The 26,189-nt window shown below is 38.3% G+C and overlaps 3 protein-coding genes across 3 annotated transcripts; all 3 read left to right on the forward strand.

The window, feature by feature from the left end:
* The first annotated feature begins 2,918 nt into the window (after positions 1-2,918).
* On the forward strand, positions 2,919-3,926 carry LOC116108971. The gene has a single exon (XM_031395207.1). The coding sequence runs from the start codon at positions 2,919-2,921 to the stop codon at positions 3,924-3,926; it is 1,008 nt and encodes a 335-aa protein (XP_031251067.1).
* A 13,477-nt stretch (positions 3,927-17,403) lies between these two features.
* LOC116108876 (MLP-like protein 328) lies at positions 17,404-18,728 on the forward strand. The gene is made up of 2 exons (XM_031395114.1): positions 17,404-17,652; positions 18,268-18,728. The coding sequence occupies exons 1-2, from the start codon at positions 17,463-17,465 to the stop codon at positions 18,537-18,539; spliced, it is 462 nt and encodes a 153-aa protein (XP_031250974.1). The 5' UTR covers positions 17,404-17,462; the 3' UTR covers positions 18,540-18,728.
* A 3,863-nt stretch (positions 18,729-22,591) lies between these two features.
* LOC116109046 (MLP-like protein 328) lies at positions 22,592-23,906 on the forward strand. Its single transcript, XM_031395302.1, has 2 exons — positions 22,592-22,879; positions 23,366-23,906. The coding sequence occupies exons 1-2, from the start codon at positions 22,690-22,692 to the stop codon at positions 23,635-23,637; spliced, it is 462 nt and encodes a 153-aa protein (XP_031251162.1). The 5' UTR covers positions 22,592-22,689; the 3' UTR covers positions 23,638-23,906.
* The last annotated feature ends 2,283 nt before the right edge of the window (positions 23,907-26,189 follow it).

Genomic DNA, 26,189 nt, shown 5'->3' on the forward strand with positions numbered 1-26,189 from the left:
AACCACCTATTTGGACTACTGATTTTCATTGTCCAACCATTTCCTCTACCTCACAAACTCATTGTGTACAATACCCAAGTATCAAGTATGTCTTAGCAAAATATCCTCCTTAACTGAACCTACCAGTTTTTACCAAGCTTCTAAAGATCCAAAATGGGTTAAAGCTATGTCAAAGGAGATAAAGGCTTTAGAGGACAATCACACTTGTTCTTTGGTTACTTTGGCTCCTGGAAAAAGTCCAATTGGATGTAAATGGGTGTACAAGTTGAAATTCAATGCTGACGATACTTTAGAAAGGTATAAAGCCAGGTTGGTGGCTAAGGGTTACACACAACAAGCAGGCATTGATTATGAGGAAACATTTTCCCCTGTGGTTAAGATGGTGATAGTGAGAACCATATTGTCCATAGCCTCAATTCATGATTGGCCTTTATACCATCTTGATGTTGACAATGCTTTTTGCAAGGTGATTTAACTAAAGAAATCTATATGTCTTTGGCTCAAGGTTTCCATAAACCAGCAAGACAACATATTGTGTGCAGACTCAACAAATCCTTATATGGTTTAAAATAGGCCTTTATGGCTTGGAATTTCAAACTGACTTCTGCATTGATTAAAGGTGGTTTTATTAAATCAAAATCAGATTATTCTTTGTTAACAAAGATCATCGCTAACCATCAACACCAAATTGGTACAATTTTCATACCAAATTGGTATGACTTTTAGTGTATTTTACTATTGCATCTCCAATCCATTGCACCAAATATTATACTAAAAAGAATATTCTATTTTTTTCTATTAATAATCAACAATTAATTTATTTCACTAATTATTTGTGTATATATTAATTAAATATTGGGAATGATATTTTTATTAAATAATAATAACTTTGAAAATTATACTAATTTAATAAAATTAAGCATTTATTTAATCAAATAAACATTATAATTAATGTAAAAAAAATTACATCTAACACAAAAAAAAAAAAAAAAAAAAACCACAAATTGGTGTGGATTCCACACCAATTTAGTGTGATACTATTCATTCACACCAATTTGGTGTTGGATTGGAGCAAAATTTCTACACCATTTTGGTATTTTACACCAAAATGGTGTTGGGTTGGAGATGCCCTAATAGACATTGTACTCAAATTGTGGTGGTCCTAGTATATGTTGATGACATAGTCATCACTAGTAGTAATTTAGCCTTGATTAATGCTGCTAAGCAGTTGCTTCAGTCCAATTTCAAGCTCAAAGATTTAGGACTACTTAGGTATTTTCTTGGTCTAGAGGTTGCCAGGTCAATCAAAGATATAACTCTTTCCCAACATAAATATACTTTGGAATTGATTTCTACTACAGGTTTATCTAGTGCTAGACCTTCCATCATTCCTCTTGACCAACATGTGAAGTTTACTTCATTAGATTATGATAAACAGTTTGACATTTTTGGAGACCCTTTGTTGGCAGATGCTTCCATTTATCAGTAACTCATAGGCAAGCTTCTTTACCTATGCATGACTCGACCATATTTGAGTTATTCAATAAACTTACTAAGTTAGTTTATGCATGCACCTAAGGAATCTCATATGCAAGCAGCCTTAAAGATTGTGAAGTATATAAAATCTGCTCTCGGTTTAGGTTTGTTCTTTCCATCTGATAGTTCTTTATATCTCACTGCTTATTTTGATTCAGATTGGGCCTCTTGTTTACTTACTAGAAGATCTGTTATTGGTTTTTGTGTATTTTTGGGGAATTCACTTTTGTCCAGGAAATCTAAGAAACAGGTCACTGTTTCTTGGTCTTCTTCAGAAGCTGAATACAGGGCACTGACCTCTGTAGTTTATGAAATTGTATGGATAGTGTAATTACTTTTAGAACTGGGTTATCCTCCTTCTTCCGCTGTTCCCCTGTTTTGTGACAACCAATTTGCATTTCATATTGCTTCCAATCCAATGTTCCATGAGCGTACCAAGCACATTGACATTGATTGTCATCTCTTTCAAGAGAAACTTCAAGTTGGTCTTATTACTACCAAATATGTTCCCAGTAATGAGCAACAGACAGAGCTTCTCACCAAAGCCCTGGGCAGTCATCTACATCATCATTTTTTGTCTAAGTTGTGCTTAATCTTTATCACTCACCAACATGAGGGGGGTATTGAAGCATTCCAGCTCAGCTCAGTTCAATAGACTTCAGCAACGTCAATATTCCAGTTCAGCATATTAGTCTAATATTGATTGAATGGTCAAAGAAGATAGTTAGCTATTTTGACTATTGTAACTATGGTTAGCTGAAGTTAGTTAGGACTATTACTTGAGTTACTTACTACAGTTGAGTTAGTACAAAAGCTGGATGTAAAGGCAATTTTTTCACAATCTAATAAAATCTACTTTCCCAAAATTCTCTCCCTCCAAAATCTAATAGCTTATATTTTACTTTTAAGTACAAATTGATGAAATATTTTAGACAATAAAAGAAAATGAGTGAAGATGGATACTAGGAGATCAACGAAGTGGTGAAATTAATTGATGGACGGAGGTAATCAATGGGGAAGAGATTTAGATCGATATAGATGAGTTCGTAGTTTTGATTCTTATTGATAGAGATAGTTTATCGTTTTGATTAGAAACTTACGGCCATAGCAGTGGAGTTCCTCTTGGAGCATAATATGCTTGAAACATCTCCTGTTAATTGTTAGTTAATTAGTTGAAGTTTGTTATTTTAGCTGTACATCAAGTTAGTTTTAGTTTGTGACATTGATAAGTTGGATTCTAACGGATTTCAGTATATAAACCATAACTTCTCTGTTTTTCTTCATAAGTTCAATAAAAGAATTTATCCAAGATCTATTTTTCTCATGGTATCAGAGTGCTTCTGCTCCCTTGTCTTCTTCTTCTTTGTTCTACTATGAATTCAATGGCGAATTCAGATCCTACACAGAATTCGTCAAGCCATTATTATCTTCATCCAAATGAAAATCCTGCAGTTGTCTTGGTTACACCTGTTCTTAATGGCACCAACTATCATTCTTGGGCATGCGCCATGAAAATGGCTTTACTTTCCAAGAACAAGCTGAAATTTGTTGATGGAACACTCCGAGCACCTTTGACTACTGATCCAATGTTTTTAGCTTGGGAAGGATGTAATACAATGGTAATTTGTTGGCTTAATCATTCTCTTGCACCTTCAATAACTAGTACCATGTTGTGGATTGATAAAACATATGAAGTTTGGGAAGATCTTAGGAAAAGGTTTTCACAGGGAGATATTTTCAGAATTTCAGATCTCCAAGAAGAGATCTATACTTTCAAACAAGAAGATCGAAATGTAACAAATTACTTTACTGAGCTTAAAATTCTCTGGGATGAGTTACTAAATCTTAGGCCAATTCCTTGCTGTTCTTGCACGAATCTGTGTTCTTGTGGTGCTTTAACTAAGATCAAGACTTATCAAAGCAATGATTATGTGATCAGATTTCTCAAGGGCTTGGGTGATCAATTTGCCATAGTAAGATCCCAAATTATGCTCATGGAACCATTTCCTTCCATAAACAAGGTATTTTCTTTGGTTGTGCAACAAGAGAGACAAATGGTCTCAGGTGCATCCAAAGTGTTTGTAAGCAAGACTACACGAGAAGAAGTGCAGAGTTCCTCTAAGCAACGAATCAAAAAATCAAATCAATCACAGCACAATGGGGATAATAGGTTCTGTACATTTTGTGGCAAACTAAGACATACAATCGAGACATGCTATAAAAAGCATGGTTATCCATCTGGGTACAAGCCAAGAAATCAAAACTATACTGCTCATAATGTCATTTCTGGAGAGGATACTGAAAGACCTGATGAATCTTATCAAAATACTGCCACGCCAGAAGGGATTCTTGAACCTGGTGATTCTTTTACTCAAGAGCAATATCAATAATTGCTTGCCTTAATTCAGCATTCTGGTGTTGATAAGTCATTGCACATTACCAATCAAGTTACTGCTCAACCTGTTCTTGCTGCTAATTTTTCTTCTTCAACAGGTAACCATTTTTCTTTGCATTGTTCATCCAGTTCACAACTATGGGTTGTGGACACGGGAGCTACCGATCATAAAACCCACTCTTTATCATTTTTCACATCTTATAAACAAATCAAACCAATCTTTGTCACTTTACCAAATGGCACCAAGGTCAAAACACAATACTCAGGCACTGTCCATCTCACTGAAAATTTAGTTCTCACATATGTTCTCTTTATCCCTGAATTTTCTTTTAATCTGATCTCTGTGACCAAACTTACCTCACTTCTTCCATGTTGCCTCATTTTTAAAGATTCATGTTGCATTATACAGGACATGAATTCGTGGAAGATGATTGGTTTAGCTAAGGTGGAGAATGGTCTTTTCTTAATGAGAAAATTAGCAGTCAAAGTTCCTTTGGCCTTTTCAAAAATTTTAGCATCTACTACCAATATAAGCTTGGATCTTTGGCACTATAGGCTTGGTCACCTTTATGATTCCAGACTTAAACTCCTTGCACCATACATTCTGATCTTAAGTTTTTGGATAACTCAACTTGTACTATTTGCCATTTAGCCAAACAAAAACATTTGCCCTTTCCTGTAAGTGTTACAAAATCCAATAATTGTTTTGATATTGTACATGCTGGCATTTGGGGGCCTTTCTCTACACCTTCTGTTCATGGCCATAGATATTTTCTAACAATTGTTGATGATCATTCGAGATATACATTGATTTTTCTATTCAAACATAAGTTTGAAGTGAGACCTATTATACAGTCCTTTTTTACACTCATTGAAACTCAATTCTCTACTAAGATTAAAATCCTTCGTAGTGACAATGGTCTTAAGTTTAATCTTCCAAGTTTTTACGCCTCTGAGGGAACAATACACCAAACATCTTGTGTAGACATCACATCAAAACAGTGTGGTGAAGCATAAGCATCAACATATATTAAACGTAGCTTGATCACTATTATTTCAATCTAATCTTCCTAAGATGTTTTGGAATTATGCCACTTTACATGCTATGTATCTCATAAATAGGCTTCTTTCTCCTCTTATTGAGCACAAATTTGCCTTTGAAATTCTACACAAATGTATACCTGATTATGCCACCTTAAAGGTATTTGGTTCCCTTTGTTTTGCCTCTACTTTGTCTGTTCATTGCACTAAATTTGATCCTTGTGCCAGAATGTGTATCTTCCTTGGATTCAAATCTGGTACGAAAGGGCTTTGTTCTCTTGGACATCTATTCTAGGGAGATATTTGTTTCACGTAATATTGTTTTCCATGAACATATTTTCCCTTTTGCATCTTTAAAAAATGATTATGTTCCTCTTGTTCGTGAATCTTCGTTACAATCCTCTGATTTTTCTCCTGTTACACCATCATCTACATCTTTTTTACCTTTGGTTAATCAACCTTCTATACCACTTATACCAGGTCAATCTACAAGAGTGTCTAAACCTCCTTCATACTTGGCTGATTATCATTGCCATTCTGCTACTATAGCTACAACTAGTGATCTGCACTCAGGTACTCCTCATCCTTTGTCCTATGTTCTCTCTTATTCAAACTTATCTCCTTCTTATTTATATTTTACACTTGCTGTCTCTGCTTCCTTTAAACCAAAATCTTATCAACAAGCTGTAAAATTTCAATGTTGGTGAGAGGCAATGCAAACTGAAATCAATGCACTTGAGCAAAACAAAACTTGGGTTCTAGTTGATCTTCCTATTGGCAAAACTCCCATCGGATGTAAGTGGGTGTATCAAGTTAAACACAAGGCCGATGGTAGTATTGAGCGCTATAAGGCGCGTTTGGTTGCCAAAGGATACACACAAACTGAAGGCATCGATTACTTCGATACTTTTTCTCTTGTTGCTAAACTCACAACTGTTAGATTGTTACTTGTTTTAGCAGCCATACATCATTGGCACCTTAAGCAGCTCGACGTCAACAATGTTTTTCTTCATGGTGATCTCTATGAAGAAGTTTACATGGTGTTGCCTCTTGGATTCCATTCTTCTCATTCTCATAAGGTTTGCAAGCTTCAAAAGTCCCTCGATGGGCTTAAACAAGCTAGTTGCCAATGGTTCTCAAAACTCACCTTTGCCTTGCTCGCATTGGGTTATGTTCAGTCCTCTTTTTATTATTCTCCTTTCAACAAGCACCATGATAGTTCCATCACTGTCTTGCTAGTCTATGTTGACGATATAATTTTAGCAGGCAATAATCTTGGTGAAATTGATCTTGTAAAGAGGTATTTGGATGTTGCTTTCAAGATAAAGGACTTGGGCGATTTAAAATTTTTCCTTGGCTTAGAAGTCGCTCGTACAGCTGCTGGTATTGCATTATGTCAACGTAAATATGCTCTTGATATCTTATTTGATGCAAGGTTCTTGGATTCTAAACCTGACAAGTCTCCAATGGATTGCTCCTATAAGCTTAGTCAATCTCATGGTAACACCTTGCCTGATGTTTTTCCTATCGTCGACTGATTGGCCGTTTACTTTACCTTACTTCAACTCATCCTGACATCTCTTTTGCCATCCAACAATTGAGCCAATACTTAGACAAGCCTACCTCTTAGCACCTTCAACCATCCCATCGAGTTCTTGGCTACATCAAAGGTTGTCCAGCTTATGGTCTTCTTTTTTTCCTACTAGATCCTCTTTAGCTCTTCAAGCCTTTAGTGATTCTGATTGGGCGAGATGCATTGACAGAAGGTGCTCGGTGACTGGTTTTTGTGTCTTTCTCGTATCATCCTTGATCAGCTAGAAGGCTAAGAAGCAGCCTACTGTATCATGTTCCTCTTCAGAAGCTGAGTATCGTGCTCTCGCTTCCACAACTTGTGAGTTACAGTGGCTGCATTATCTTCTTCAAGATCTCCATGTTGATCACCCTCAACCTGCTTTGATTTTTTGTGACAATAAATTGGCTCTCCAGATTGTTACCAATCCGATGTTTCATGAACGCATAAAGCATATCGAAATAGATTGCCATCTGGTTCGTGAGAAAGTGCGCAATGGTCTCTTTCACCTCATGCCTTGTTCCTCAACTGATCAGCTAGCTGATTTTTTTACAAAGCCGCTTGTTGTCGCTCCTTTTGATGCAATTATTTCCAAGCTAGGCATGTCAAGCATACATTCTCCAGCTTGCGGGGGGGTCTTGGAGCATAATAAGCTTGAAACATCTTCTGTTAATAGTTAGTTAATTAGTTGAAGTTTGTTATTTTAGTTGTACATCAAGTTAGTTTTAGTTTGTTAAATTGATGAGCTGGAGTCTAACGGATTTCAGTATATAAACCATAACTTCTCTATTTTTCTTCATAAGTTCAATAAAAATTTATCCAAGATCTATTTTGCTCAGTTTCCGCTATAGACTTCCGGTTGTAGAGAAACGTAAAAACTAAAGAGAGTTGTGAGTTTTGAGTTTCAACAAAACATTTTTATTTTTAAAATTAATTTTAATGTCACTTCAGATTTTAAGTTTTAATGATATGTCAGCAGTCATCCTAATCAAAACTTAACTTAGATTTGAGTAATCTTATGAAAATTGACCCTTTTTTTTTTTTTTTTTTGTGTCAATAAGTGAGAATTTAATTTGAAATCGGTGATAAACTAATGGGAATTTTTGTATAATGATAAAAAAAATTCACAATCTGGAAATGACGATAAATATTTATTAAAAATTATTGAAAGTTATCTGAATGAGAAAAAAATTGATTTGGTTGACAATTGAACTTTTATAACTGAAAGAACAAAAAAAATACTAGAAATAATTATAGTTATTAACTGTTATGCCTAAAGAATGCAGGCCTAACGTAAGGTCCAGTTAGCGTGCAAAAAGTCAGAACATGGGTACACCCGCAGTCGAGTCGCGTGGGAAAAGGAGCAGCATGCTTTTGTCAGAATAGTGGGTGCGTGCTAGACCAGCCAGAAGTTGTGGTGCTCCCACATGTCCAATCCCTACTCCAAATCTTGTAAATCACTCTAGAAGGTGGGCAATGTGACATAAAGAGGGATTTGCACGGATAATCCCACCAACTCACAGATTCAGTAATGATAACTTTAATCTATCCCACTATAAATTGAGAGCTCCTCTCTCATTGAGGGGGATTCGCTATTCTCTCCCAAGAATATATAGTATTCTCTCTCTTGTATTATCATTTGTAAGTCATTTGTAAGTCAGTCTGCTAACGTGACCTGACCTCTATCATTAATACAAACATCAGTGGACGTAGGATTTGCTTCCTTAGCATTCGAACCACTTTAAAAGCTGTTCCCATTGCATTTATTCTCATTTTTCTTGCATTCACGTGTATCTTCTGGGCCAGCTCAGCATTGCACACGTGCGTTTAGTTGGTGTAAAAATCACGCATCAACAGTTTAGCGCTAGAAGGAGGGCCTGATTTAGTGTTCATCCTTCATCAAGAGAATCTCTAACTTACCGGTCCTACAATAGTAAATGGCCCGCCAACCTAAACTTGAGCGAACCAACCAGAGTGCTGAAGGGATCCCCCAAGTCCAGGGAGACACCTCTTCCAAAATACCTCCAGTTTCGTAAAATGCTGTGGGGGATATCCCATCAAGTTCATAACTTGACCCTGCCATTAGAAGCTACTTGGAGAGGTTCGACAATACTCTCCAGATGGTCAACCGAAGGTTAGACCGTTTAGACCAAGGCGTGCCAACCAAATCAGCTTGGGCGGTGCAACCGCCAAAAACGCTTGCAGGTTATGCGAAAGCGCAGCAAAGGGAGATAACCTGTGTCGTAAGCACTGCAGCGCGTTGACGAAAGGGTAAGCAAGTGGCAAAAAATGGGCATACGGGCTCCAAAGGGCCAGCGAACTCTGACCATGTCCCGAGCAGAATACTAGTGACGTTAAGACTCAGTGAAAGGACGTAGCTCGAGCTGTCCCATGCCACATCGCAGGTACACCCCCGTAAAAGTGCTGGGCAGGGTGATTCTTATCACCGCCAGCAAAACCATTTTGATCCTCATCAGGCGGGAGGTTCCCACACTTCGCGGGGTGGTTCGTACCACTGCGAAGGTCGTGAAAATACCCCGAATTATCCATCGCCATCACATGCCTCTAGCCAGCGTGTGTCGAGAGCGGCCGGGGCTGCCAGCTGAGGCAAAGAGGAATTCGACCTCTGGACTTTCCTCAACCATAATCACGAGGGTCGAACTCGCATGGGTGAAAGTAATCCCCAAGTGACTCCATTGCCTCAGATTGAAGAACTGCAACGAGCTCTAGACCGATTAAGAGCTTAGCAAAATGAGCAAAGGCAGGTCGTGACCGCGTCCCCCTTCTCTGCCAAAGTGCTAGCCGCTCCACTCCCACTGGGATTCAGGATGCCTGACATGGGGGCGTTTGATAGAAATTCTGATTCGCAGGATCATTTATATGAATTCAACGACCTGATGGAGCTTTACCAGGTCTCGGATTTAGCAAAATGCCGTTGCTTGGCAGTAACATTAACCTCCCATGCCAAACGGTGGTTCAGGTCACTCCCAGCGGGATCGATCAATTCGTGGCCTCAGATGAGCGCCACATTCCTAAGGCACTTCCAAGCGAATCGAAAGTTCTCAATGCTTTTGAGCTACCTCAACAATATAAGGCAAGAAAGGGACAAATCCCTCTAGTCTTACATTGACCGATTCCACAGAGAACTCAACAAGGTAACTCATACTCCAGAAGAGTCTGTTCGGACTCTCATCATAGCGGGAGTTCATCCACAAACCGACTTGTGGAAAGAGCTACAGGCTGAGGATGATGTTTCCCTCACCCAATTCTATAACTTCGGATCACATAGCGCATCTCGCTGAGCTGTTTGATATCCTCCGACTATATAGAATGAAGCTGAATCCCCTCAAGTGCTCGTTCGGAGTATTCTCAGGAAAGTTCCTAGGATACATGGTTAACCAGTGGGGAATAGAGATCAACCCCGAGAAAATTCAAGCTCTCCTCGATATGGAAAGCCCGACCAGCAAAAAGCAGGTCATGAGCCTTAATAGGTGAATAGCGACGCTAACTCGCTTTATATCGAGGCTAACAGATCGCTATTTTCCATTCTTCAATGTTCTGAAGGCTAATAAAAAGTTCGAGTGGACTCTCAAGTGCGAACAGGCATTCCAAAGTATTAAAGAGCACATTGGGAAGCCACCTCTCTTGTCCAAGCCTCTCCCGCAAGAGATCTTCCTCTTGTACCTGTTCGCCTCTCAGTTCGTGGTTAGTGCAGCCTTAGTTTGGGAAGAGGAAAAGGTCCAATGGCCAGTATACTATGCGAGCAAGCATCTATTGGATGCTGAGATGCGGTATCCGAAAATGGAACGATTAGCCTATGCCCTGTTGATCACTTCCAGAAAGCTACGACCTTACTTCCACGCCTATACAATCCATGTTATGACTAATTATTTGCTTAGGCAGGTCCTCTAGAAGCCAGAGGCATTGGGTAAATTGCTTAAATGGGCCATGGAATTGAGTCAGTTCGATCTAAAGTACAAACCAAGATCGACTATCAAAGGGTAGGCTGTTGCCGACTTCATATCAGAATTTTCATATCTTCCAAGTGAGTCAAAACAACAGCCCAGCGAAACCATTCAAGAAATTGCTCAGAATCTGTCGACTTGGAGCCTCTACGTCGATGGATCATCGAACAGAAAGAGGGCCGGCGTAGGTCTTCTCCTTTTGAGTTTTGAAGGGGCTCGCGTTCATGGCATTCTCCGGTTCAGGTTTAAGGCAACCAACAATGAGGCCGAGTATGAAGCTTTGCTTGCTGGATTTCAGTATGCTAGAGAAATGGGCACAACCGCGATCAGTATCCACAGTGACTCCATGCTGGTCGTCAACCAGATTTTAGGAGAGTACCAAGTCAAGGAAGAAAATATGATCTGTTATTTGAAAGAAGCTAAGGCCACACTCGAGCCATTCAAACACTTCGAGATCACGCAGATTCCTAGAGATAGCAACTCTGTGCCGGACGCCCTGGCAAGGATAGTCTCATCGTTGGACTCAGAAGCACCAGATAGCATTCCTGTTCTATTCATCAAGGCCCCTAGTATTAGCCCGATCGAACAGGCCATAAACGTAGCAAAATCTGATTCCTGGATGACTCATATCTTCCAATACCTCAAGGATGGGACCTTGCCTGACGACAAGGTCGAGGCAAGGGTCCTACGAACAAGATTTGCTCGTTACGTCCTCATCGGAGACCAGCTGTACAGGCAAGGATTTAGCGCCCCTCTTTTCCGATGTGTAACCAACGAAGAAGCAGATTACATCATGAGAGAAATACATGAAGGGATCTACGGTAATCACATCGTCGCACGATCTCTTGCGAACAAGATTGTTCGTCAAGGGTACTATTGGCCCCGAATCCAAGAAGACACCTACAACTTTGTCAAGAGGTGTGACAAGTGTCAGTGGTTCGCGAACATACCGCGAGCTCCTTCCCACCAACTGATAACAATAACCAGCCCCTGGCCATTCTTCATGTGGGGAATCAATCTCATTGGCCTCACGTCAGTCGGTAAAGGGGGAGTCAAATATACTATGGTCGTAGTAGATTACTTCACCAAATGGGTAGAAGTCGAGCAGCTAGCCGCGATCACATCCAAAAAGCTCAAGGACTTTGTTTTCAAGAATATTGTGTGTCGCTACGGGATTCCTCATACCCTCATCTTAGATAATGGGAAACAGTTCGACAACGTGGAGTTCAAGAAGTTTTGTGATGAGCTGGGCATCCATAAAAGATTCGCCTTAGTCGCAAGATCGCAAGCAAATGGCCAAGTTGAAGCTGTCAACAAAACCATCAAGTACACTCTAAAGGCCAAACTTGGCGCAGCCAAGGGGAATGGGGTCGACGACCTCCCCGAAGTCCTATGGGCGTACAGAATAACTTTGAGAACCTCTACTTCAGAAACCTCTTTTTCGCTAGCATACGGTTGCGAAGCGATGATCCTTGTAGAGGTAGGGACTGGTTCGCTACGGAGGGACTTGTACAATGAAGCCGACAACGAAGCACTTATGCGAGCAAGCCGGACCTTGTTGAAGAACATTGCAGCAAGGCTTCACTAAGAATAGCAGCCTATCAGCAACGCGCTGAAAGGTTCTTCAATCTAAAGTCAGACGAAGAGACTTCCAGGTCGGCGACCTTGTATTAAAGGAAGTTCTCCTTGGTACTAGAGAACCAAGTGCGAGAGTGTTGGGATCGAACTGGGAAGGCCCATACTACATCACCAAAGTAATAAGGCTAGAGACTTACCACCTAAAAAGGCATAATGGTTCCATAGTGCCACGAGCTTGGAATGCTAAACACCTTCGACCTTATTATCAGTAATTCCGAACTCACTTTTCCTTGTAAAGAATATTTTTTGATCTTTGTAAATGTAAATCAGTATTATTTTGTTCACTTGTAATAGTCTTTACATGTAATTTTGTTCGTAAAAACGTGTTATTATGTTTGCAAAGACTTGTCCCAATGTTATGAGCACTTAGAATGTAAACTCATGTATAATAAAGCGAACATAAATTTTAAAAGCAAAATATATTTTATTAATGAAAAGAGTATAGCAGGTAAGACGGTACGACTGTTAGCCCTACTCTAACTCCTAGAGGACCGACCTCATCATCCTAAGGCTGGTCGGCTGAAGGCTTCTCCGAGGCATGTCCCGAACCCTCTGTCTGATCAGATTTTTGAGCGGCCGCTGCTTTATCATCCTACCGCACCATGGACATGAGAGTTTCATGCCAGTCCTCTAGGAGGTCAGACATATCAAGGCACGGATTCTTCGGCTGCAAGGCATTGACAGATTCGATCGCCCATTCGGCAGCCTTCTCCTCGACCTCTGCTGCCTGATTCTGTATCTCTTCGATCAGGGAACCAACTTTTTCCTGACTTGCTTGGAGTTTGGCCTCGAGAGCTTGCCTTTACTTCTCGGAGGCATCCCTCTCTTGTTCTGCTCGTGAGGCCCGCAGAGAGGTCGTTTTCAGCTCCTAGTCCCTATCTCTGACCTCCTTGGAGAGTCTGGCTATAGTCCTTTGGAGCTCTTTTACTTCCTCCGCATGCTTCTCGAGCTCAACTTTTTGGAAGTCCACTGTGCGAAGAGCCGCGTCCCTTTCGCTTAGATACTGATTTGTTGATTCAGAAGATAGGTTTTTTTCTACCTCGGCGGCTTCCAGGCCTTGCTTAAGCATTGCGTTCTCCTCCTTCAGTGCGACCTCCCCCTTTGCAACTCCCAACCGAACCTTCTCTAAGGACAGTTGCATGGAAAGTAAGGCTTGCGAACATGAAAAGATATCAAGTTAGCTTATCAAAAGGAACTAAGGGAAGTCCTCGTCGAGGACAGTTCGTTTACCTTGCTTAAGTGCTAGAGCGATGTGGACATTAGGTCCACGTTGCTGGAACCTACAAACTGCTCGAATGCTTCCGAGAGTCTGCACTCCAGCAAAGCGTAGACTATCGGCTGCAGGTACTTCGGCAGGTTCCCCAGCGAGTCTAGCATGGAGTTTCCTTCTTCGCGCCTTCCGCAAGGGTCGTGTCGCCCTCCGATTCCTTACTCGACGTCTTCCCGATGTCTGGCTGCGACCTCCCAGGTTGATTGCCCTCGGATTCGGGCTCTGACTCTTCGACCTGAATTTGCCTTTTCTTCTTCTTCGCTCGCTGAGCCGTTGTCTTTAGCTTTGGGCGAACAGCTGATTGCTGGGAAGTTTTCGTAGGTCGGATTGGTGCATCTTCCGAAGGCTGATGCTGAGAAGTTCCAGTAGGTTGCACCAAGGGGCCCGATATGGCACCTTCCGTCGAGGGATCAGTAGGAGCAGCATCGGTTGCCTTGGCAGTCCTTGTTCGCGGAAAGTTGAATTACCTTTGTAGCAGCGGCTCTGACTTCTTCGAAGGCATGGTCACTGTATGCAAGCATCGTTAGCAAAAGTATTTCATTTCACGACCAGAAAAGAACCAGTTAGCAAGACTTACTCAATAGGGGCTCTAAAGACGCGTTTGCATTGAAGAAACTATATTTTCGTAGATTCGCGATCATCACGAGCTTCTTCGCATCGCGACTGGCTTTAGGCAGGAAGCCAAAAGATACGATCCTATCCGGGTCGAAGAGCAGCCTTAAGTCGGTCGTCTTGTTAACTGCCAGAAAAGAAACAGGTCGTTAGAAAGAAAACGCATTCCAAATTTAATGAGTTCGCCAAGGGAAAAGAGCTTAGGCGGGTCCTGAAAGTGGCAATGGCCGTCGTAATGAAAGAAGAAAAACTTCGTTTCGTAGGCCCCCGCGTTGCTAGGGTAGTTGTGTATCCCCTCGGCTATGGTAGGTCGCTTGGACAAGTAATAAGAATCCTTGTCCTTGCTCTTTTTCAAGAAATACGAGCAGCCGAGCTCCGTCGCGGTTAGCTTGCCCAGCCCGTTCTCACGACACGCGATGTACATGGTAACAACAATAACATAAGCGTTCGGAGTGAGCTGCATTAGCGCTATCCCGAAGTGATCCAAGATCGACCTGAAAAAAGGGTCGAAGGGGATCAACCCCCCACCCTTGATGATCTCCTCGGAGATTGCAGCCATCCCACTTGATGGGTATCGCAATGAGTGGGCCACATCGTAGAAAACTTCCACCTCGATACCATACTATTTTATTACCCTCTCGAGCTTTTCCCCGGTAAGTATCAAGTAGACCTCAGGAGTGAAACTCGGAGCACCCTACAATGATGAACCGGTTCCTTCCTTGGATCTGGTCGTTAAGAGGTCTATTCTACTGGTTTGCAAAAGCGACAAGCAGGGGGGTCATTTAGCCATTATACGCTACTCCGTACAATGACGTGGAAGGAAACAAACTCCCTAAAACCTAGAGAAAACCCTAACAGAATGATTCGAGCCGCCATTCATGGCTCGAACCCGACATGAGCGTCTTGTCTCCGATTAGCTACTGGAAGACTAACGCCATTTACCAACCACGGGAATAAGAAAATAAAAGCAGAGACAGATTCTTACCTCTCGGAACACGAAAATGGCTCATTCTGCCTCAAATATTAGAAACACGCTGGTTTGGAAGGCAAGGGTTCCAAGCTTGCGAAAGTCTCCTGTTCTCTCTGAAAGAGACAAGTTTGGTGACATTGCCTGAGATGAGTCTTGAGTTTTTATAACGCATGAAACGACACTTGTTTTTCTCGGAATCAAAATGACGTCTGGGCGGCAAAAATTTCTCACCGTTGATCACAACCACGTGTCGCAGATCAGTGAGAAAGAGTGAGCGTCACGATTAGAGAAAACCAAACCGTTATCCTTTTCTGTTGAAAAACTCAAGCGACGGCACTCTCTCCCTCAGCATTAATTGCACCCCAACCTGCATTCAATGCTCTGATAAGGGGTGTCGATTCAGCATGCCATGCATTTAATGTTTTGATAAAGGATATCGTGTCAGCATATCACGCATTTAATGCGCCTGGCTGGCACTTATTACACACATGACACGTCTGTTAGAGCATGAGCTGTTTCATTAAATGCATCCATATTGAAAATGCAACAGGCAACGCTTGACGAAGTTAGGTCGCTCATCCTTAACAAGCAATAACCATGCGAGGTCGCGTTCATAAAGGGCACTACCCCAACCAATTTTCAGGCAGGTCGTAGTCACCAGAATTTCCCAAAAGAATATAGTCGCGGCATGAATTATAGTTTCCAAGGTCAATCCTCAAACCATAAAAACTAGGAGACTTTTGTTATGCCTAAAGAATGCAGGGCTGAAGTAAGGTCTAGTCAGCGTGCAAAAAGTCAGAGCATGGGTGCACCCGCAATCGAGTCACGTGGGAAAAGGAGCAGCATGCTTTTGTTAGAATAGTGCGTGCGTGCCAGACTAACTAGAAGTTATGGTGCTCTCATGTGTCCAATCCCTGCTCCAAATCTCGTAAATCACTCTAAAAGGTGGGCAATGTGACATAAAGAGGGATTTGCACGAATAATCCCACCAACTCACAGATTCAATAATGATAACCTTAATCCATCCCACTATAAATTGAGAGCTTCTCTCTCATTGAGGGGATTCGCTATTCTCTCCCAAGAATATATAGCATTCTCTCTCTTGTAATATCATTTGTAAGTCAGTCCGCTAACGCAACCTGACCTCTATCATTAATACAAACATCAGTGGACGTAGGATTTGCTTCCTTAGCATCCGAACCACTGTAAAAGTTGTTCCCATTGCATTTATTCTCATTTTTCTTGCATTCACGTGTGTCTTCTAAGCCAACTCAGCATTGCACACGTGCGTTTAGTTGGTGTAAAAATCATGCATCAACATTATCATTATTATTATTAAATATTAATCATAGGAGAGCCACCCAAATCTAATTTCTAATATTTTGACCGAAATGAAAATGGGGGTGAATAACCACCAATGAGTGGCCGAGTGGTCAACTTAGACTCGTGGGTGTATTATTCTAGAAGTCTTGAATTTGATTAGCCTCGGCCACTAATTGGGGTAGCTATTAGACCTGACCGGTTGTTCTAGGGTCTTGAAGAATTAGTTAAGGTGTGTGCAAGCTGACTCTGACACCCTTGGTCATTAAAAAAAAAAAAAAAAAAGGGCAAATTATGTTAGTTCTAGGTAGGGGTGGGTAGGTCTAGGTACCCACCCTTTTTTAAGGACGGTTTCGGTTCCTAGAAACTTGGAACTAGAACCTGAAACATAGGTTCTAGTTCCATGTACTCGGATCTTGGTTCCGATTTTGGTTCCGGGTACTCGGGTTAATTTTAATTACCTTCATACTTTTTAAAAATTACAAATATACCCAATAGTTTATAAAAATTATAATTTAGTCACGGTTCCTACCTGAGTACTAGGACCTTGGTTCCAGTTCCGGTTATGGTTCTCAGTTCCTGCATGGGTGGAACCAGAATCGGAACAGCATAGTGCCGATTCCAATTTTTTAGAACTGAAACTGACCCTGTGAGAGCCGGTTCTAGGTAGGAACCGAAACTAAAACCCTAGATCCCCGCCGATTTCGATTTTATCCTAATTTTTTGTTTACCCCTAATTCCATATTGTCGGAGGATTAGTTGAGGTGTGCGCACGCTGGTCTGAACACCCCAGCCATAAAAAGGAAAAAAAAAGGGGGCGAATTATTTTATCAAGTGTTAGAAACTAAAATATATTATCTTCTTTCTTATTTATGATGTTGTTATAAAAAATATTATCTCAGACAGAGCTAATTAATTGTAATTAATTGCATCTGACATCTAACACAATAAATTCTTTTTAATTCCATGTTTTTTGAAAACATGCAATTATTATTGACATGGGCAGCGATTAATTGAGCAGGCTTTGATTGAATTAAAATCCTATATATAGGAGGGCAAATTTTCTTCTTGAAGCACAGCCTCTTGTGTAATCTTTTTAATTAAAGCTTTGTTAATTAGTGTGTGAGATCGAAGTGAAATCAACAATGGCAGGTCTTACTGGTAAGGTGGAGAAGGAAGTTGAAATCCATGCTCCTGCTGAGAAGTTCTACAAGCTCTGGAAATCTGAATGCTTTCATCTCCCCACGGCCTCCCCTTCCAACATTCAAGGTGTTGAGGTCCATGAAGGTGACTGGGAGAGTGCCGGCTCCATCAAAATATGGAAGTATACCGTCGGTAAGACCAGTACATAATCTTATATTATACATATAAAGTTATATTTACAGTTTGTTTCTTTTGTGAATGTCTGTATTTTCTTAAAATACCAACCTCATTTACCTAAACTGCGAATATCAGTCTGCATTTTCTTTTAATTCAAACTTCATTTCAGACAGGTTTTTTGTATTGAAAATTGTGAAAATTAGAGTTCAAATCTACTATTGAGAGCTTACATTTGAAAAGAAGTTAAAAGGACATAACCCTTCGAGGTTTGATTAAATAACAAAAATATCCCTACCATTAATTAGATGTCAAGAATTACACTATTATGACTTAATGAATATTTACATAATTATTTTTGGACTGTTTATTATATCGCTTTAAATTTAATGGAAAGGAAAGGGAAGGAGATTTTTGTTATTTTAACTCCATAAAAAATGCTGATGTTTGCCGGCAGAAAAGCTTGTTAAAATGCCAAATTAAGAGCTGCATGCATGATTCTATATATATTAGCATATTATAAACATATATACCCTCATTTACTTATGGTATTTGTGAGATACTGAACTCAAAACCCTACTTTATAATCATAATACTGTATTATTTTTCGTGTATGGAATATTTAACTAACAGAAGGGAGAGCCGAGACTTTCAAGGAGAAAATTGAAGCAGATGATGAGCATATGACAGTAACTCTCCACGGCATTGAGGGAGATATCTTCAAGAACTTCAAGTTCTGGAAACCCGTCTTTAAAGTTGCACCAAAACAGCAAGGCAGTGGCAGCGTTGCGACGGTGAGCATCGAATACGAGAAGCGAAACAAGGACGTTCCTGATCCAGTAGCCTATGTCGATTTCATGGCGAGCATGACCAGAGACGTTGCCTCTCATATTATGAAGGCATAAAATCAAGGGCCAGCAAGCTCTGTTCAATCTCTCTAGCTTACTATACAATAATAAGCTGGAGAATTTGAGTGGGTTTAATTCTATGTGTGGTGTGTGTTGTGATGTGGGATGTGTTGTGTGAGATAAATGGTAATAAATATGAATAAAACTACCAGCTCCTTATGTGGTAGCTGTTTCCTTTCTTCTTAATCATGGCTCTCTCTTTTAATTGTTATTATTCAAGCTTTAAAGAGATGCAAGCCATACAATTAATCAAGTCCTTGAACATTTATAATTTATTTGTAAATTTAAACAGCAAAAGAGATTAATTTAGTATTTAACTCTAAGGTTATAATCCCGGACCGAAACAAAGATTGAAGGCAAAAGTCAAGAGTATATTTCTTCTTTGTGAATTGAGTCTGGTAATATAATATTGTGTATGATAAATAGAAAAATCACTGAATATGAACTTTGGTATGTGATAAAACAAATTTTTCCTTTTATATATATATGTGTGCTGCTCTTGTGCTAGGTAAAACTATTTTTATTTTTCTCTTAGTTTTAAATAAATATTTCAGACTGCAAAATGAGAAATGGCTTTGGAATTGACATAACTACAATGTTAAATGGAATAAGTATATAAACAAAAGTGGAAACAGCAGAAATACTATCTTTTAAATTTGATTTGCAGATATTTTTGTGGGCATGCATGGGCTCTTTCCAAACTTACCTCTTTATGTTCCAATATTTATTTTTCTCTACATTAAATTGTGGTTGGTTTTAATGACTTTCTTCTATGGTTTGCTTGCGGCACAAGGACACTTATGCACACATGTGCTCACTCACAGACACCCAAAACTGTTAGACTAGGAAGCTCAAGACTTCGCGTTTAAATCAATTGCTGATGCGGATGTGCCTGAAAAGATTTGGAGAGATTTTCTAAGGAAACAAACAGAAAATTTCAGAGAAAACGGAGAACAAGAGAATTCTGGAATTTAGATTTTCCTTAAAATGAATTTATTCAATTACAAAATACATCACTTTGCTCTTATATAGACCTTGACAGGCCAGAATTAACAGAATGTGTAAATCATGGTAGAAACGACAACATTAGTAGCATCCAGTTGCACAAGTTGGAGGCTGAGACTCACGCACAGAGAGTGGAATATCTTCAAGTTGTGAATCTGTAAGTTTCAAAGGTAGAAAACCCTTCTTTCAGTTTTAAAGAACTCAAATTAACTTCCATCCAAAAATCCTTCTTTTACAAACTTTCCATTAGAATCTGTTAACTTACTAACGGAACTCCAGGAAAGTTTGACTTGGATGCGTTTGGTTTATTATTTTGGATAGGATTTTAGGGATAATATTGGATAATTGAATATGGGAGTATTACGAGGTAAAATTTAAAAATTTATAAAAAAACCCCCCAAGTTTGTTAATTTAATAAATACCCCAATATATATAAATATGTAAAATGACAAAAAGACCCCCACCACCTGCAGTGCCAGATTCCGGCCACCACCATCGGAATCTGGCCGAAAAATTGCATAAGCACACAGACTGGCCGGATCTGGTCGGTATGGTGTCGCTATGGCCTTTTTCGGCTAAATCCACCACGAATCTGGCCGGAAAAGGCCAGATCTATGACCATATATGGCCGTCGATGGCCAGAAAAGGCCAAACAAGACCATCTTTAGCCGTCAATTAGATATGGCCGTCGTTGTCGGTCAACGACGACCATTTCTTTAATCTGGCCTTTTCCGGCCCACTGTGGATCTGACTGGAAAAGGCCAGATTGGTGAATTACCAGCCAGTTCTGGTATGTAATTCACCGTTATGGCAGATTCTGGCTACTACCAACGATGGTTGCTGGAATCTGGCAAGTATGGGTCATGGGGGTGTTTTTGTTAATTTTTAAACTTTTTTTCAGGGGGTATTTAATGAAATTAATAACCTTATGGAGTCTAAAAGTAATTAAAAAAATAGGGTAATATTTCTGGAATAATGTGTCAAACATTATTTGGAGAATAGGATTGAGAATATGGGCAGAAATAATACGCCAAATGCACTCGACTGTTTTTCATTTTTATTTCCAACATAGCCTATTAGTACATTTTAGGTTCAGTATATTATCTGACTTCTCAGTCTTTGTAATTCATTCTGCCAAATTAATAAAACAGAAATTCTGTTTCGACTTCCGTAGAAATTTGTCTCTTCATCATAATGAAACTTGGAAATTAGTTCTTAAAGCACCTGGCATGAAAATTGTTGGCCGTAAGTGGGTTTTTATGGTGACATATGAAGCACAAAGCCAGATTGATTGTCAAAGGTTTTCTTTAGATAACAAGTATTGCCTTTTTTCAAAACTTAGAATTAGTTGTTAAAGCTATTAGAATGATGATTATTATAAGTCTGTCTGTCAAGTGTGGCTGGGATAATAAACAGGTAGATGTGGATAGTGCCTTTCTTAATGGCACACTCAGGCTATTTTCATGGAATAAGCTGAAGGTTTTGCTGATTTTAGGTTTCTTAACCATGTATGCAAATTTGATAAAGCCTTATATGGCTTGAAGCAGGCGCCTAAAATCTGGTTAAGAAACTACGAGAAGCTTTTATTGAATGGGGATTTTAGAATGTTAAATCATATATATCTCTGTTTATTTTTAAGAAAAAAGCTCATATTGTTATATATCTTGTACATGTGAATGAAATTTTCTTACCAGAATTAATAAGGGTACAATTTTTCAGTAGTTTTTTTTTATCTTATAATCTTTTAAAGCCGGTTAAATCTATGGTTTTCCCTTACAGAGTTTGAGTCTCCTTGTGTCTATATAATCAAATATTATTGTTTTCCTCACAACTTTAGTTTCGAATTAGGATTTTCAAAAAAGGTCGGCAGATCTCTAAATTATGAAAATAAAATAAAATAAAAGCTTATAAGAATGAAATTACTTCCAAACTTTTGACAGAGGTGTCCAGACTAGCTTGTGCTGTTGTGCACACCTCAATTAATCCCTCAGGACCTTGAAGTGGACAACTGAGTAAATCTTCTTAGTGGCTACCCTATTAGCAACTTAGGTAAATCAAACTCAAGACCTCTTGAATAATACATCCAAGAGTCATAATTAATCGCTGAACTATCTAGTGGTGGTTATCCTAACTTAAATTGTTCTTATCTAAACTTTGTTGAGAAATCAATTATTGCATAATTATAATTAAGAAAACTTGTCACTATCTGTGTAGCCCTCTTATGATTAACTGGAGACAAGGTCTGAATCATTGTACATCTACAATGAGGGCCATCATCTTTTATGATTAATTTTATTTACTAATTTCGTTGATTAATTAAATTTTATACTGGACGTGGTTATACAATTAAACCACAACACCGGAGTTGGTGATGACTTCTACCGATTACAACATATTTATTAAAAGGGAAGTTGGAAATTATTGCCAACTGAAAAAATTTAATAAAAGAAAATTGTCATTTCAACTGGTAGTTTTTCTCTTAAATTAATGCAAATCAAAACCTAAAAAAGATTTGGCTAATCTCATGAAAATTGACGTCTTTTTTTGGCCAGTTATTGAGAATTCGAATTTAGAAGTCGGTTATAATTATAAACCAATGGGATTTATTTGGTGTTAACATAATTTGTAAGAGATCGATGACAATAATCATCCGATTGAAGATAAGAAGTCACGTGTTAAAAAAAAAAAATGTTATCTTCTTTCTTTTTTTGTAGTTCTTATAAAAATATATATCAGATAGAGCTAATTAATTGTTATTAATTGCAACTAACATCTAACTACAATAAATTCTTCTTTATAATTTGTTTCATAAAATATTTTCATAAGGGTACCCGTTAACATGACCTGTTCTTTAATTTAATTTTTATAATTATAATAAGATATTTTCTTCGATTGTAGTCTGTCTTCCCTCACTGAAAATTAATGAACGTGAAACATGTGTTAACATATAGATACATTCTCCTGCTGCTAATGATAAGAACATGGAATTACTATTGACAAAGAGGGCGATTTGGCAGGATTTGATTGAATTGAATTTCTATATAAAGGGAGGCCAAATTATCTTCTTGAAGCACAGCCTCTTGTGTAATCTTTTTAATTAAAGCTTTGTTAATTAGTGTTTGAGATCGAAGTGAAATCAACAATGGCGGGTCTTACTGGTAAGGTGGAGAAGGAAGTTGAAATCGATGCTCCTGCTGAGAAGTTCTACAAGCTCTGGAAGTCTGAATGCTTTCATCTCCCCACTGCCTCACCTTCCAACATTCAGGGTGTTGAGGTTCATGAAGGTGACTGGGAGACCGGCGGCTCCATCAAAATATGGAAGTACACCGTGGGTAAGACTATAATCGATCTCATATTATATATACGAAATTATATTTATTAACGTCCGATCTCTTTTGTGAATATCTGTATTTATAAACAGATTTTTTATTTTATCGAAAACTGTTAAAAATTTGTCATTTAAAGTTTAGTACTGCCATCTTTTTATATACACCATAGTCCATAGATCATCTGTTAAAATTGTTTCCTAGCTCCCCTCCGCGACGCGGGACTGTGTCGTAGTTGGTAATCAGAGGGACGCCGTTCTGCGTCATCCTGTTTGAGATGAGATTAAGATGCAACGTCGTAATCTCATTCCAAAATGCTGAGGCAATGTTGGTGTCGGAATAGATAGCGTATTACGTCAGTTGTTGCGCCGGGAAAGGCGACGCTAGTATAAATAAATTTTTAGTGGTGTGAACTTAAGGTCCTAATTTATAATCAAGATATATATTACAATGAGCTTAATAATATATTACTTCTCATGCATATATATACAGAAGGGAGAGCCGAGATTTTCAAGGAGAAATTTGAAGCAGATGATGAGCATATGACAGTAACTCTCCATGGCATTGAAGGAGATATCTACAAGACCTTCAAGTTCTGGAAACCAGTCTTCAAAGTTGCACCAAAACAGCGGGGCAGCGGCAGCGTTGCGACAGTGAGCATCGAATACGAGAAACGGAACAAGGACGTTCCTGATCCAGTTGCCTATCTCGATTTCATGGCCAGCATGAGTAGAGACGTTGCTTCTCACATTATGAAGGCATAAAATCAAGGGTCATCGAATTTGTTCAATCTCTCCAGGCTCCAGCTACTATGCTATACAATAATAATTAAGCTTGAGAGTTTAATTCTGTGGGTTTAATTTTAAGTTTGGTTCTATGTTGTGTAAGAATTAATGTAGTATAAAATTGTGCTTGGAATTACGCATGCTTTTTCTGTATGTAAATTAAGTTGTTCTTCGTGTTGTGTGCTAAAATTAATATGAATAAAACTAGCTGCTCCTTATGTGGTAGCTGTTTGCTTTCTTCTTAATTATATGCTTTCTCAGTCTATAGTTAATTAATTCTTGTTATGCAAGCCTTATAATAAATAAATTCCTTGAACATTTAAAATTTATTTGTAATTTTAAACAACAAAATGGATTAATCTAATATTGACTCTAATGATGATATACTCCCACACCGAAAGCAAGATCGAAGGCACAACTTAATTTGAGAATTTTTCGTCATATAATATTGTATACAGACATTTCCAAAGCTCAATTTTAATGCACATTTTTTTTTTATATATATATAAATGTTTTTATTAAGAGTTTATGGTAGGTATCACAAATTAATATATGTAAATAAAATAAATATTCGGTTCAATAATTATAAATCATATTAATCGTAAATATGGGCAGAGGCAGAACATAGCTTAATCCTCCTAAAATATTTTGGAATTTTAAATATAAATAAAACACTTTCATTCCTAGTAGTTTAATTTGTTATCTTTGGTCTTCCTTATTCGTTAAACTTTATACTTTGACCTTCTTAAATGTAATTTTTTGGATACGTTTTTCATATTTTGACCTCTCCTTTGAACATTATATTTTATCCCTCAAATGCAATTTCCAAGGTTTTGCTAGCTGTTGATGGGAGAATATCATGGACTATCCTCAAGGTTTCCAAAATTATCAATTGGATGACAACTTTCGCATTTTTAAAATGGACCCTCAAAATTTGAAAAATGTATTATGGATACCCCTTTGCTTTAACTCTGTTATATTGTCGTTAGCTTAGTTAATAAATACTGGTAAGCAAAAAAAAGGTATGAGAATTTTACAAGTATGATATGGTAATTGGCACAAAATACGTTTGTGAAAATTTGGTCATAAATTTTGGATGCGAGAAAAATATGATACTAATATATACGTGTTTAATACGATACATTATCAATAATATATTTTAAACAAATACGGTAATTAGGAAAGAACATTTCATTAGCATATTAACAAAAAATCCATGATTTAATTTTTTTAAAAGAATAAAATTATGACAACACCTCTAGTCACGGGGTGGGTGTTACTTTCTCAAATATTTTTTTGAAAAGAAAAAATAATTAGAATGGTAAAAAAATACGTGGACTTAAAATTGTGGTTAAATTATGGTTGAGCGGCTTGAGCCTTTGTATACTTGTTTATTTACTTATTTTCCTGATGGGTAAAAATGAAACGGGGAGTAGAGTAGGGACACGTGAAGGAATGTTCAAATTGACAGTGACCATGCAGGATAATGTGTTGATTTCATCCCATCATCCCGCCAACACGTGAACACCATTGGCATTTTGAATCTGGATATTATTTCCAAGTGTATGAATGAAATTGGTGCATGAAGGAGCATCTTATTAATTAATTTTATGAAACTAAAAGAGGTGAGAGAAAATAACTCTTCTATATACTAAACACATAAAAACCATTGGAGTGATTGATATAACAAATAATTACACTACACAGAATAAGTACAAGCAGCATTTTTTATTTTTTGGCTGATTATACGCGAACATATAATTCGCGGATGAATCAACTGCACTGATAAGATATGGGAATTCATAAATTATATACAAATTATACGATTGGACGGATAATTCAGGTATAAAATGTGAATTTACTAACTAAGACCTTTAGTAATAGATGAGTCAAATGGTAACTACGGTCTTGCAAGAAAATATTGTGGAAAATAGTAACCTTTGTCATATAAGAAAGTGTTTTATAAACCTAACGACAATGTAATTAAGTTAAGACAAAAAGGTATCTTTGATATAAGTTTTTAAACTTTAACGGTTCATTTAATACAAGTATATCAGTGATATATTTTTTTTCAAACTTTGAGAATCCATTTGATAAAATGTTTAAAGGTTATCATGCCAGTGATCTCTTCGAAAACCCTTAGTTAGCATTTTGTTCAGGGAATATTATATTATTGAGAATGTTATATTAATAGGAAGATAAATTACCTTCAAGATTACTAGAAGTGTTATATTAAATGTGTTTGATTAGATTGGTGGGTATAAATAATTAATATATTTGGTTGGAAGGAATAAAATATTATTGAGAGAGACTTTTATTGAATTGTCCTTCCTTTTTAATATTATTATTATTATTTAGAGTATTTTTTACCCCTTATATTTGAGAACTTAGCTAAAACACCCCAGCCACAACAGCAAGTTTAAAATTTAACAAAACACCCCCAACCACAGAAGATGACTCATGGATGTTGCCCACCACTGCCGGTCGTCGTTGGTAGTCATCAGAATGGTGCACGATCGACCAGATCTCGT

Source organism: Pistacia vera, unplaced genomic scaffold (genome assembly GCF_008641045.1).
Source record: "Pistacia vera cultivar Batoury unplaced genomic scaffold, PisVer_v2 Contig570, whole genome shotgun sequence".
NCBI lineage: Eukaryota > Viridiplantae > Streptophyta > Magnoliopsida > Sapindales > Anacardiaceae > Pistacia > Pistacia vera.